At 34.4% G+C, this 14,035-nt stretch overlaps 1 protein-coding gene across 3 annotated transcripts in view; it reads left to right on the top strand.

Moving 5' to 3' along the window:
* LOC149786185 (rho GTPase-activating protein 1-like) overlaps nucleotides 1-14,035 on the top strand; it is a 75,146-nt gene that overhangs the window by 47,236 nt on the left and 13,875 nt on the right. For all 3 annotated transcript variants that reach the window (XM_089976542.1, XM_089976541.1, XM_089976543.1), the window contains 4 exons: nucleotides 2,637-2,707; nucleotides 3,340-3,417; nucleotides 8,694-8,822; nucleotides 9,440-9,546. In XM_089976542.1, the coding sequence (XP_089832668.1) occupies nucleotides 2,637-2,707; nucleotides 3,340-3,417; nucleotides 8,694-8,822; nucleotides 9,440-9,546 (385 nt within the window). The remainder of the gene's footprint in view (nucleotides 1-2,636; nucleotides 2,708-3,339; nucleotides 3,418-8,693; nucleotides 8,823-9,439; nucleotides 9,547-14,035) is intronic.

The raw sequence follows: 14,035 nt of genomic DNA, 5'->3' as shown, positions 1-14,035 counted from the left end.
TGTACGTTATAAGCTTTTTTTGTTGTTGCAATATCAATGTTTCTGAACATGTAACATTATTGGGGTGAAACGATTGATGTATTGATGCATCAGTACTTTTGCTGTACCAATGCTCATATTTTTACAAGAGGTGGAAAAATTATAACAAGATGAAACCACATGCTAGTTATTGTAATCTTCAGCAGTCATCAATAATCATTAGTCATTTGCCTTCTTGTTCTGTAAATTGAGAATTCATATTGAACAGCTGCTGTAGGCACAGGCCTCATTTTTTGTAGTAAAAACAAAAACACTTAATAACACTATCTTACCTTCCTCACAATTAACACAAAATAATGTTCATAATATTGCCCTCTCCCCTCCCTGGCCAATGACATGCTAATTTTTTTATCCCAGTAGTTTATCCAGCATTAAGGAGACAATCAAAATGTGTTCCACAGTTAAACCAAGTACTTTCTTCATCTTTAATAAGCATTTTTGTGCAAAGTTTCTTTGTTACTTTCAATCTTGCCAACTTTGGTCAAATTAAAAAGCTATACTGCTGGTGCCACACAGTGAAATTTGCTAAACTGAATTCTTATTGGTGGTTATTGTTTTGTTCCTGTCCAGGATAAACAATAACTACCAATCAGCATCTAAGGTAGCTTATTCACTGAGTGACAAACAGGAAGTATTGGTAAAGGTACAGAGAAACTTGGCGCAAAAGTTGATCATTAATTGTTCTGTAAAGTATATAAAGAGAGATCTTATACACGAATCTAAAAATTCTTATGAATTCACTCACTTGGAGCTATGATGCATGAGAACTCCCACAAATTAAATGAAAATTGCACACATGAAAATGCACTGGGTGCAGTATGCAATTTTTATTTAATTGTTCACCCATAAAGTGCTTTTCACTATTATTATTATTATTAGTTGCACCAGTAAATAGAACGCTTGATGTAACATCAGTTTTTTGGGTAGGCATCTATTTACACATAAGGACATGACTGGTTGTAAACTAAATTTTATTTGCACATTGTGTCAGGGGTCAAGGCATCAGTGAAATTTTACAAATGTCGGTTTAAAATACAATATCTGGAAAACTCAAAATGGCTGACCTCCCATATGGTTCTTCTTCAGATGGTGCTTTCATTTGGCAAAATCTTACTGATGATATTTATTTTGACAATAATTTTTAAAGTTATAACATACCAGATTATTGTAGCTGTGAAGTTGTTAATGGAGATACCACTCAGTGATTTTTGAGTCCAAAATTTGAATTAAAGACGAGTCCAGTGTACATGCTGGATGAACAGAAATAGACAGCATGCCATTCAATCACCCTTCAGCAAATATACAAAGGGCAGAATACCAATCCAAATTAAAGTACCAACAACTACAAAGTAGAATGCAATTTTCATTTCTTTTATCAAACAATTTAGTTTTGCTAATTAATGTGCTTCAGAACCATATATTCCTATCAGAGTTAAGATAAACTGAATAAATAAGAATAAAATAATGAAATTAAAAGGTAAAGATATTTATTTGATCAAAATACCTCTGTCCCATGGCAAATGGAACAGCCTTAGATGGCCTAAAATATTAAATCACAACAAATAACAGTTTGTCTGTTTGAAAGCATTTTTGTTATCATGTCGAAGACAAGAATGGCTTCTAAATAAATGCTAAATATGTCAGTCTTTAATCTGCATGCTGGAAATACAACCATATAATCACATGAAAGGGCACCACCTGCTACTGACAAACCTTCCAAAGATTGAAAGACCATTAAGTTCATATGTGTACCAAGAATGTATGGTATCATAGGCTGTGTATCGTGAATCATATCAATTCATGGCACAGGTGTATCGTTTCACCCCTGTTTATTACAGGCTTTTTGCAATATCAGTGCTATCTGTACAAGAAGTTTACTGTCTTCAAATTTATATCCAGTCTTTGAAGTGGCAATAGAGAAAAAAATAAAATTTCTATGATTTACTACCACATTTTTTTTATTGCAATACAATCATGTACGAAATTTTAATTTGTCATATTCCAATAAGTTCAGTAAAATGCCATGTCTCGAGAACTTGTTGTTCAGTTTTATTAAGATCACATAATTAAAACATGATACTGCTTTGGAAGTTGCTGTTTTTGTGCGGTTACTCATGTAACCAGGTTTTTACATAATCTTTTACATAAACATCATGTCAGTTGGTCTTGAATGCTTTATATCCCCAGTTCTCTTTACTTTCCTGTATCATACATTTTTAAGTTTAGCATTACAAAACAAAAAGGGAAAACAATTCAGTGTACCATCATTTTGAAGCCCACTTCAATTTTAGAATTAGATTACACAATGAAAGTCATTGTTTTGTCAAAATATTAGCACAAAGATACTGGTAAAAGAAAAATTAGATCCTTCTGTGTGTGTCAGATATTCACAAATAAATCTTTATAGTAGTTTCAGTTTTATTTTAGCAAATTTCATTTCAGTTGGCTTCAGAGTCATTAACATAAGAGGATTTTTTAATGTGAAACCTGTATATAGTAAAATGTGTGTACAATGCCAATTTTGATGTTACCATCTCTGTTTTTGTTTTTGAGAAATGAATTTTTGTTTGACTGATATCTAATTTCTTGACTCTCAGTATAAAATCCAAAACTGGCAGTACGATTCCACCAGTAGTGGAGCAAACTGTGGAATTTCTGAGACAGCATGGTAAGTTGTGGAGATGATCCTCTCCATTCAAGATTACATAAAAACCCAGCTTTAATTAAAATATTGAAGAATCTATAAAGCATGCAACTCATTAAAAGCATTAAAACATCTTTAGAGGCAATTACTGGTTGCAAAAATTTTGATTCAGTCCTCAGACACATATGATAATAAAATATATAGCTTGGCAACATGTTATATCATGGATGTGTTTTTAAAATATTCATGAAGGCTGGTTCATTGATCTCTTTTAGGGGTAGAAATGTTCAAGAAGAGAAAATGCACAATGTATGTTCTGTGTGGCGCATTAATTATAGATTTTCCTAGAAAATGATTACTCGGAGAGAGGTTATCTTTGTTGACTACAGCCTCCCACACATAGAATTACATGGGAAGCTTTAAGCTGTAGTATTCTTAACTATACTGTAGTTGATAAGTAGAAAATTTACATCATTGATTTTGCATGTGTAAAATGACGTTACTTTAGTCATTTATTGTAAAAAAAAATGTGTAAGATCATCAAAGATGAATTGTGATGAATTCCTGTCATCTCATAGCCTTATTATGTTCCAACCATTAATTAATACAATTTTGCTGCAGTGATGTTTATTATTTTTAACTTTTTTCTTTCCCAGAACTTGACACAGAGGGGATATTTAGAAGGTCAGCGAATGCCACCATTCTTAAGGAAGTTCAGCAGAAATTCAATGACGGTAGGATTTCTGTATCAGTAATCAGTTTCAGATGAACAATTTGAAATCTTATTGGATTTATGTCAGTCAGACTGGTGCTATTCATGCAGTCTACTGGAAACCGATGCCATTGTGAAAATGTATGGTGACTCTACAATTGTACAAGAGTTATTCCTTTTCTTTTCATGGAGTCATTTCAGACGTAAATGTTTTATTTTCACTACAGTGTGCACATTACAATCTCTCTGTGCAGGAAATCTGTACAATTGTATGCAAAGACTGGGTTAGATGGAGACAATTGTGCCAAAAACAAATGGGTTGATGGTCTGCATTTTTTCTTTGTCTGCAGGAAATCTCAACAGTTGTATTTTAACAGGAGCCACAAATGGTGTCCTTTGTACAGAAACTGTCAGAACATGAAATGTCTGCAGCTTTGAACAAACTCTTAAGTCTTTCTTCCAGAGTGGTTTATAAGACTTTTGACAACAGTAAACCCTGTGTGATCATTTTATTTCCATAATGAACCATCAGATGACCCATGATTGTTAAATGTATACTATATATATCTGTGTACAAGTTGGACCCAGCTTTAAATAGTATGGAACTAAGTCTGCCATGACAAGCAGATCTGTTTCTTGGGTCTGATGGGTAGAACCAACAGCATAGACCCTGATTTGCCAACATATTATAAGATGTCACATCAGGGTCTGGTGTTGATATTTGGATTCACTCATATGGAAGTACATACAGTAGCATCTGAACCCATTTACAAGGATTTATCTCTATTACTATTTAAAACAAAAATAACAGTCATTTTATGAATCGTTATTTGATGCCATGCATGTAGATATCATTTAATGAATGCCTCATTCAGTGTCATGCATGTTGATATCATTTTATGAATGCCTTATCCAGTGTCATGCATGTTGATATCATTATTGAATGCCTTATTCAGTGTCATGCATGTTGATATCATTTATGAATGCCTCATTCAGTGTCATGCATGTTGATATCATTTATGAATGCCTCATTCAGTGTTATGCATGTTGATATCATTTAATGAATGCCTTATTCAGTGTCATACATGTTGATATCATTAATGAATGCCTTATTCAGTGTCATACATGTTGATATCATTAATGAATGCCTCATTCAGTGTCATACATGTTGATATTAATAAATGCCTTATTCAGTGTCATGCATGTTGATATCATTTAATGAATGCCTTATTCAGTGTCATACATGTTGATACCATTATTGAATGCCTTATTTGCTGTCATGCATGTTGATATAATTTAATGGATGCCTTATTCAGTGTCATGTGTGCTGATATAATTTTATGAATGTAAAATGAAAACAATTATCATATGAAATTTTAGTATTTACAACTGGTTATTGTTTAAAGATAACCATTATTGACCTGATTTTGGTAGAATTTTATGTCCAATTTTTTTAAATTAAGGTCACCTGGTGATTTTTCATTGTTATTGAGGGCTTTTCCAGTAAGACGTACCTGGGACCCATGGAAGGCACTTTTAATGTGGGGTCCTGAACAATAGATGCAAGTTAGAAATTTCTTATCATTTTAATATGAACTCTGTGAAATTGAAGTACCCTAGCATATATTTCTAAAAAAATCTGCCTTCCATGGGTAAAAGGAAAAGCCCTGAGAAAATTATATTAGTTTGCATTTGAAAGCATAAAGACAACTAACCTTTCTATAATGATTTCTTTCAAAACTTTTTTGTGCATGTGATCACTACTGGACACTTCCATTTAGCCATTATAATCCTTAACAAGAGAAATAATGTCAAATTTTGACCAATCCAGCTGTAAGGCATGTTATGAGTTTTAACATTACATGATAATGCATGTGATTTCATTATGAAAAAAGCATAGTGAAGTGTCATATATACTCGTGTATAAACCGAATAATTTAGGAAAAATAAACGGCAGGAAGAATGGGGGGTTGGCTTATCTGCGGGTCACTGTCTAAATTTGACAGGTTTTATAGTCTTTTTGTTGACTACTGTAATGGCTGTAAATTTTGGGACATGAAAAAATAATTTGTTCCGTGTCCCAAGACTTATATGCATGTAAAAAAAATCATTTTTGGTGTCCCAGCACTTATTAAACTGTTATAAAATACTATGATTGATTTTATTATTATTTTGCTTGTGCATGTTTTCTGATTTCTTCAACACGAAATTAAATAAAGGTAAATACAGACTTCATAATTTGTGCGCCAATTGAGTTTCTCCAGGAGACCAGGCTGAACTATATTGAACTGTAGTTTCACAGTGTTAATGCAGATTTTGCTTTATTGTTTCGACCAAACTGCATTCTTCCAGATAACATTTTAGCTAGTCGTTAATAGCTGTTCATTTACATCGTACGCTCACAAGTTACTCTTTCAATGATATAAGTGATCTACTAATTGAGGTAATATTTATGAAAAGGTACACGCGTTTAATTGTACAAGGCACACAACCAGCATAACTGTTACATGTTCAGGAAGAGAGGTAATATAGCACGATTATCATAGTTGTATAAAACAGGGTTTAAGGCAATACCTGTCAACTTTTCAAAAGCCAAGTAGGGAGACTGAATTAAAAAAAGAGGTAGATTGGGACCTAAAATTGGGAGGTTTTTCATGGCATTTTTAAGTCTTGTTTTCACTAAATATTGACTGATGTTTTGGGTCCAATATGTGTGAAATTCGCAAAGGATGCACCATTCCTACCTGTGACGCATGTTATTTTCCCCCAGGATGTGCCTGTTTTCATATTCTGGTCAGTTGTGGCCAAACTGTACAATAGACTAAGGTTAGTCTTAAATGAACAAGCAAGAAAGACGGTGTGACTAATTAAAAAGTTAATCCTTATTGATGCAACTATTTTGTGAAAATGATGACTAGCCCTCCATGATAATTCCAAGAAACCATGTTCTACACTACTGTGTGCTATGCAAGCACTAGCAATTGATTGGCAAATAAAGGATGCTCAATTTTGTTGAACTAAAGCTTCCTATATAGGCAGCCTCACAGTACCGTATATGTGGTAACTGTTTTTCCCTTGTTGTATATCTGACCTTATTTCCTTATTGTTGGCTCATATGGCATTTAGTATTATTTACTATAAAACATATGTATCCTGAATTAGTTTTTTGAGGACACATATGCTGCATGGTATGTATTTTCATCCTTCTTTTAATTTAATGATTCTAATTAATGTTCATATATAATGTAATAAAATGCAAGGTATTTACTGGTGCAAGTTTCTTTGGTGGGAATGGAGCTACAGCATATGGAGCTACAGCATTCATGGTGGTCATTCTTGGGATTGAAATTAATTGCCAACAATTTTATTGTTGTGGTTTATTTTTTGTTCTGGTTTATTTTCTAATTTTTGTATTGTTGTAGAGTAATATAAAAATAATAAATTTATGTGAATAATGTTTAAACTTAACATTCCCTTTAGTGCAGATGCGAATTCTTTCTAGTAAAGTAATTATTTCATCACAGCAATATTCACAGGTGATACAACAGAACATGGCATCCATGGATTGCATATGATATATCTACAGTAGGACTCTTTTCTTTATAGACTGTTTTTTTTTTTATAGGAGAAATGAAAATTGAAGACATAATATAATAATCAGGAGTTTCTCTGCAGAATTCGGGAGATACTATGAAATCGGTTGGTAGGCGTGAAACAACCCCAAAAATTGGGAGATTTTTTTTCTTCCTCTCGGCATGAGAGTTGACAGGTATGGTGTAAGGTTGCTTACATCAAAGCAAATTACAACTGTTTTTATGGTATTAGCATAATTATCAAAGCATTATTTCTGAAACTTCATTACTGTATTTTGGAGATATCATTAAAATTTACTGCAGTGGTGCCCATGATATGACTCCAAGGGATGTACTTCATTCAGTGGAATGTACTTAATTCAGCACGTGTTCAAACCTACAATGTACATGCAGTGGTGCCATTATGTAAATATGCTCAGTAGCCTAATAGTGAGCATTGAATCAAACCGTATTGCTGTTCGTTGTGTTGTCATACTGGGATTACATTTTAATGAGTTGGGTATTTACAATTTCAAGGCAAAAGAAAGACGTAATTACTGGTACACTGATATAAAATGTCCAATGCAATAACGCATAAACAAACAATAATTGAGTCAAATGGAATAAGTAGTGTTATAACCCCCCGAATGCTCAATTCTTGTCAATGTTCGATCAAGTTATACAGAAATCTGAATTAGGTAGAAACAATAAGAAAACAGAAAATTAAACAAATTACTTTTCAAACAAGTTAATACCATTTTTTGACCGCTCCAGTGGCATAGTGGTTGGAGTGTCCACCTTTGATGCGGGATGTCATGGGTTCGATCCCTGGCTGAGTCATTCCAAGACTTACAAAAATGGTACTAACAGCTACCTCGCTTGGCGCTCAGCATTAAGAGGTTAGTGTTAGGACTGGTTGCCCTGGTGTCAGGATAATGTGACTGGTTGGGACATGATGCTACATGTCTGCGGCATGATGCCCCAGTGCTAGACATCACTGTAAACTGTCACACTGCAGACATCGTAGTGATATGACTGAAAAATTGCTAAAGCTGCATTAAAAATCCAAATCACACACACATACCATTTCTTTTTAATAATCATACATACCAACCCCGAGAGAAGTATATGTGTAATTTTTGTTAATATAAGATTGACTAAATAAATGCATTTAGAACTTACTGCATGCATTTTGTAATGTCTCGGAGTTGTGGGTCAGCTTATACGCAGGTAATGCACTCTTTAGTGTTTATACCTATTCATTTTAGGGGATCGGCTCATAGACGAATGGATATATACATGAGTATATATGGTATGCACTCATTAGGTTTTATGTTGCCTCTATAATTTTTCTTTTGCTAAAATATTTGTTTCTTCAGTGGCATATGCTCTCACTAGGACATTTGTTGTCTTTATGATAATGCTTCCTCTAGAAAGTTTTGTTGTATCTGTTATATATGCTTCTCCTCAGATATTTTTAGTCTGTTATTACATTCGTCCTAGCCTATTTGTTGCTTCTGTGATGTATGCTGTCCCTTGGATATTTGTTGTCTGTCTTGTATGCTGAATAGTAGCTAAATGGGCAGTATTTTTTGTAAAGATGTTCCTTGTGAATGAAATAAGTATAATTTATATTCATTTATTTACAGAAGTTTTATGACTATTCAAAATACAAAATTTCTGCAAGAAGATTATATAATTGCCAAACTGCACTTATTATTCACAGGTATTCCTGTAGATTTTGCTGAGTTGAATGATGTAAACATTCCAGCTGTTTTACTTAAGACATTCCTTCGACAGCTAAAAGAGCCTATATTGACCTTTGACTTGTTTGAACCAATAACTAGGCTTCATGGTAAGTCCTACTGCATTTGTGTGTATGAAATGTGGGATTTTGCTCTCCTGTTGCAGTGAAAATTAAAGTGTTTTTAACTGTTTCAGTTTAAGCTTATCAAGCTAGACATACAAATTTTTCTTGCCTTATAGCTTCATAAACATCAAGCCTCTTATTGGTCATGTGACTCGACTAGAGCATCCATACATTGTCATGTGCACGTAGGAAGTAAGCATCGTTTCCTGATTGGAAAGTAATATCAGCATGGGGTTTTCACCAGAAGAATTCTTATGATTTGTAGTTGGTCCTAAATGAAAACAGCATTGCCTGGACATCCAATATGGTCACCACAGTGACCAGTTTGAAAATCTTGTAATTACTATTTTACCTTTGTATGACGTCTTGCTTGTACTTTATTAATGTGGTCTGTTTTGCAAGTACAGTTAGCCGTAGTCAAGGTCATTGGCATATGGATACATCTTGATGTCACTGATTTATCATAATGCCTGGAATAGACTCAACATCCAGGCAGTGGCCAGCCTCTTGTTTTTAACTTGAAGTTTTATGACTTTTTACTCTGCAGTAGGGACTTACACTATGTGTTCTACAGACACTAATATAGTTTTGTGTAATTGTAGGGCTGGAAAGAGAAAAGCAGGTGTTTGAGACACAGAGGATGCTTAGAGAAGAACTTCCTGAAGACAACTACCAAGTCCTGAAATACATAATTGATTTTCTTGTAGAGGTATTATATTATTATATTTGGGCTCTACATAGTTATTCTTGCTTTGTCAGCTAAATCAATTTCTGTCCTGATTATCCCTCTCAAAAAACTGCTTTAATGCAATAAGGGTAGGTAAAAGCCCTTCCCTTATTTCATTGAAATTATGGTAGTAAAATTTCAAAATGTCAGTTACCAGTAATGTGAAAATATAATGTCATACGAATGTTAAGTTTGATAGAAATTAGTCTATCCATTTTTATCATACAGGCCATGTAAATATCTCACTTGAAATTTTATGTCTATAATTTAACATTGATATTAAAGCAATTTGTTTTCCAGTTTTATTCAGAAACAATAGTAACAGTGATAGTCAAAACCCTATCGTCCCTTAGTAGTGTCCATAAATTTCAATGTTAATGCTTTTTAAAGGAACTGTTAAAGAATTTGTCAAGATACGTGGGCTTTTCTGTCAGTTGGTGGACTTTTAACAACATAGGAAATGATTGGATTTTCTTTCAGTTCAGTTTCTTGGGAAAAATCTCATATTGATTTTGGCCTTCCAAATACTGCTTGTTTCATCCAGATCTGTCCACAGATAGCAAAATAATTTATGCTCAGAGATTAGCATTAGTTTAAGTGATATTTTGATGAAAAACTGCTTTATCACAGTGAACTTTGGTTTTGGTTTTGGCCAAAATACAAGGTTTGATTGTTTTTAATTTTATTTCATTTCAGTCATCTGATATAGGGAGAAAACATGGATATACAACTTTTGGTCATTCTTCAACTGTCATTCATAATACATTTTACTGTTGGTTTTCATTGTTTGATTGTTCCACCATCGTAAATCACAATCCATCTAGCACACAAAACTGTGACACACGTAGAGCAATGGTGTCAAGGTAAATCGCATTGACTCAGTGGGGCCAATATACACGTTGCAATTGAATGAATGGTAGTAGATGCCATCATAAATTATAGTTTAATTTATTGTTATTATTTTTGTAATTTTATTATTGTTAATATAACAGTGTGCTATATTGGCGCCATGTCTGACATTTTCTTGTACTGGCACATTTTGAGAGAACAGCAGAGACTAAACCCATTAAAAATTTTCCATTATCATTTGAAAATTTCCAGGATGTGATGCAGTTTTCCTCAAGTGTTGAATATTTTTTTGTTTGAACACATATTTAAAACTTTCCTAATTTAGGAAAAGATTTAGAATCATAAAATATGCTGAAAACAAATTGCATATTTTTAAACACATTTGTTTCTGGCCTGGCCAAGAACATTATACTCTTTGTGGAATTTCTCTCGCTTATATTCTAATTTCGTAACCCTCTCCAGTTCTTATGTATCACAAGGAATTATTTCCTGACTACATTTTGTTTTTTAAAGCACTATTTAATATGATGCATTTTCCCATGTCATTCATTCTACCACTCACCTTGCATCATGTGAGGAATGATGGTATTTCAAGGGTTAAGAGACAGCTTGGTAGTTCTTTTCTGCAAATTACTTCATGGTATCATTGTAAAATGACAAAACGACTGTCAAAAAGAAATTAAAGGCAGGTTTGTTAAATTGTTAAAATGCCATTTTGTTGTGCGCAATGGCTATTGATTGCCTTCAACTAATCCCATTTGAGGGCCTCTCTTGTACATCAAAACCTCTACAGGCCAAGCTCCAGCATGGTTTTGCAATGAAAAGTTATCTGGCAAACCGTACAGGATACATGTCAAGCTCAGAATTTACCTTTCTAATCCTACTACACAAATACTTAGTTTTTGCAATCAAATTTTTCCAAGAAGTTTAAGTAGAAAATTTGAAAAATGGAAATTTTGATCAAAGTTTGTTACTCTTCTCCCCGTTAAGATAGACAGAATATTAAGTATTGTTACATCTCAATTATAATGTTTCTGTTTATTGTTCATCAGATTTGTGAATTCACATTATAATATCCATCAGTCTATTGTTTCCATTTTTTATACTGAATTATCAATGTTTTGCCAAGAAGAAATACTCTTTCAATAAATTAACTGTGTATTTTTTATTTAATGAAACTGAGACATTATTTTGCTGCTGTTAGTATTTGCAGGAAAATATGAATAGGTACACAAAGCATGTTCAGGAAATATTATGTATTTTCATTAAGGCTTTGCTTGCAGTTAAATAGAAAATACTAGTTGAAATCAACGTCTCCTTTGAATATGTTCCCCAATCACATTAAAATTAGGGATATAAGCTGCTACCTCCTGAATCCAGCCCTACTGATTAGATGAAAATAGTGTTTTGTGTCATAGAGACAAAGGGTAACAAATTGTGCCCATTACCTCCCTTTGCTACCACCAGGTTTTGCTGATTTTTAAGATTAATTGTTGTACAGTCAACAAAATTGTACGAGAAACCTACCATGAATTCATGCCAATATTGATATAAAGTTTTTAATATCCATTCAGAAGTTTGTATATGTATTATATATTAATCTTTCCTCTAAAGGTGGTATACTTCATTTTTAATTTTTTCCAATATTTTTGTCGCATTCTCTGACATTCTTTATTTAGAGTGATTGATACAACATGCTATCATTGATGTTTTAGCATTCACTGCCTATCATTAGCTTACACAGTAATGGATGTTGTTTTAGCAAGTTATTAACAAACTGCATTGTTAATTTATGCATTTTTTTTGTATTGCTTCATGTCAGTGAAGCATGCTTATCAAGTGTTGTAAATGCAAGAAGTTCAGGGCCAGGGAAGATATGCTTGATACATGCCTGGCATTTACAAAATGCACTTCATCCTTACCTGGCGGTGCATGGTACGTGTGCCATATGTCCTTAGGATATATGTCTTGCAGAAGATGGCCAAAGGAAAAGAGAAGAGGTGAAAATCTTGAAGCAACAACACAGACATTTTAAGTGCTTATCCAAAAACAGAATGAGTTCTGAGTCTTTTGGGAAACGTTGCTGGATCCATCTGCACTGTCAATTGCAGCATATACAGCCATCAGCTGCTATTCTTTGGAATGGGTGAGCCAAACAGTGAGGTTTTGCAGTCACAACTATCTGTGCTGGCCCTCAAAATACAGATGTGTCAACTGGTTTAGGAAACAATAATGAAGTTAATGAAATCCAGGCAGATTTTGCCTTTGTATCCCTCTCTGACCTCCACATCTATGGGGATCTTAATGATAGATTTGTCCATCTCGCCAGGCCTACACAGTACCTACCATGAAGGGGAATTTTGTGGTAGATCCAGCCAGCATGCCATGCTTACAGCATGACCAGTATCAGCACCAGCCAGACCACTTCTGCACAGCCATGCTGACCATGCTTATGCTGAACCAGCCATCTTACCATTATGACAAATTCATTGAGCAGAGCTGACTTGCCAAATGTTCAGTACATCATCTGTGACACCAGGAATGATTTATCTGGATTTGGATGCAGAACCAGGAATGATTTATCTGGATTTGGATGCAGAACCAGGAATGATTTATCTGGATTTGGAACCTGATACTACACACAGTGAGTATGAAGATACTCTTGAACAACAGTATTACTCAGATCCATCCATGGAGTTCAGCTTTTAGCCTGCCATCAAATAAATATTCAAGTGTTGTCGGCATCAGAATTCCCTTCACTGCCTACAACCATGCCTGACTACAAGATCAAGGCATTGGTAGATATTGATAATGAGGAGGAGACTTGGTACTTCAGACTGCTTCCCTAGTCAGTGAAGATAAGAGAGATTTATGACCATCTGTCTGGAAGAGTCCATAATATTTGAAATTATATGGCTTTCTTTTCTGAAAGCCAAGTACCAGTGAAGGTTTCATTACACTAGTACAAAACAAATTCTGACATCTTCCATGCTAAACTCCTGATTCTGGATAAAAAGTTAGCGATGGTCCACATGTCTGCCCCCTTTTTTACAGAAACAAAATTGTGTTTCATGCCACATCAGAGCTGGTTTGAAATGTTGTTGCCACGTCTTTGATGTTAGATTTCGCCTCATTCTGACTGGCCCAAGTAGTGGTCAATAACTGGGCAGGGCAGCACACTAGTCTCTGGCACATGTGCTGACAGCCTTTACGAATCTTGACCTGCATTCCATATTGCTTGCATCACATCATGCCTTGGTATTATGGTTGACACTTTGGCTTGCCATTACCCTTTGGGGGCAAAATTGAAGAAGTTCTGAGGAAAGTGGCTTAGGAACTACCACTCCAACTTGCTGCCACCCACCACAGTCAGTTAAGACCAATCCATTCCTTCCATAGTGGAGTAATAATATGCCAGCAAAAGAAAAACTATTTTACATTACAGGTGCAGTTTATATCACAGCCTAATGAATGGAGGTGACCTAACAGTAGAGGAGGGGACAAGAGACCCAGTTTCTCCTCCTCCAAGCCTGCTAACTCTCCATGCTGACCCACCAACCACAGACAGCCTACTGTTGGGCACCAGACTCCTACAATTCCAATCTAAATGGATGAACCAATT

The sequence above is a fragment of the Sinohyriopsis cumingii genome, chromosome 12 (genome assembly GCF_028554795.1).
Source record: "Sinohyriopsis cumingii isolate HCF-2022 chromosome 12, ASM2855479v2, whole genome shotgun sequence".
Classification (NCBI taxonomy): domain Eukaryota; kingdom Metazoa; phylum Mollusca; class Bivalvia; order Unionida; family Unionidae; genus Sinohyriopsis; species Sinohyriopsis cumingii.
Note: the sequence above shows the minus strand (reverse complement) of the source record. Positions and strands in the feature narration are given on the sequence as shown.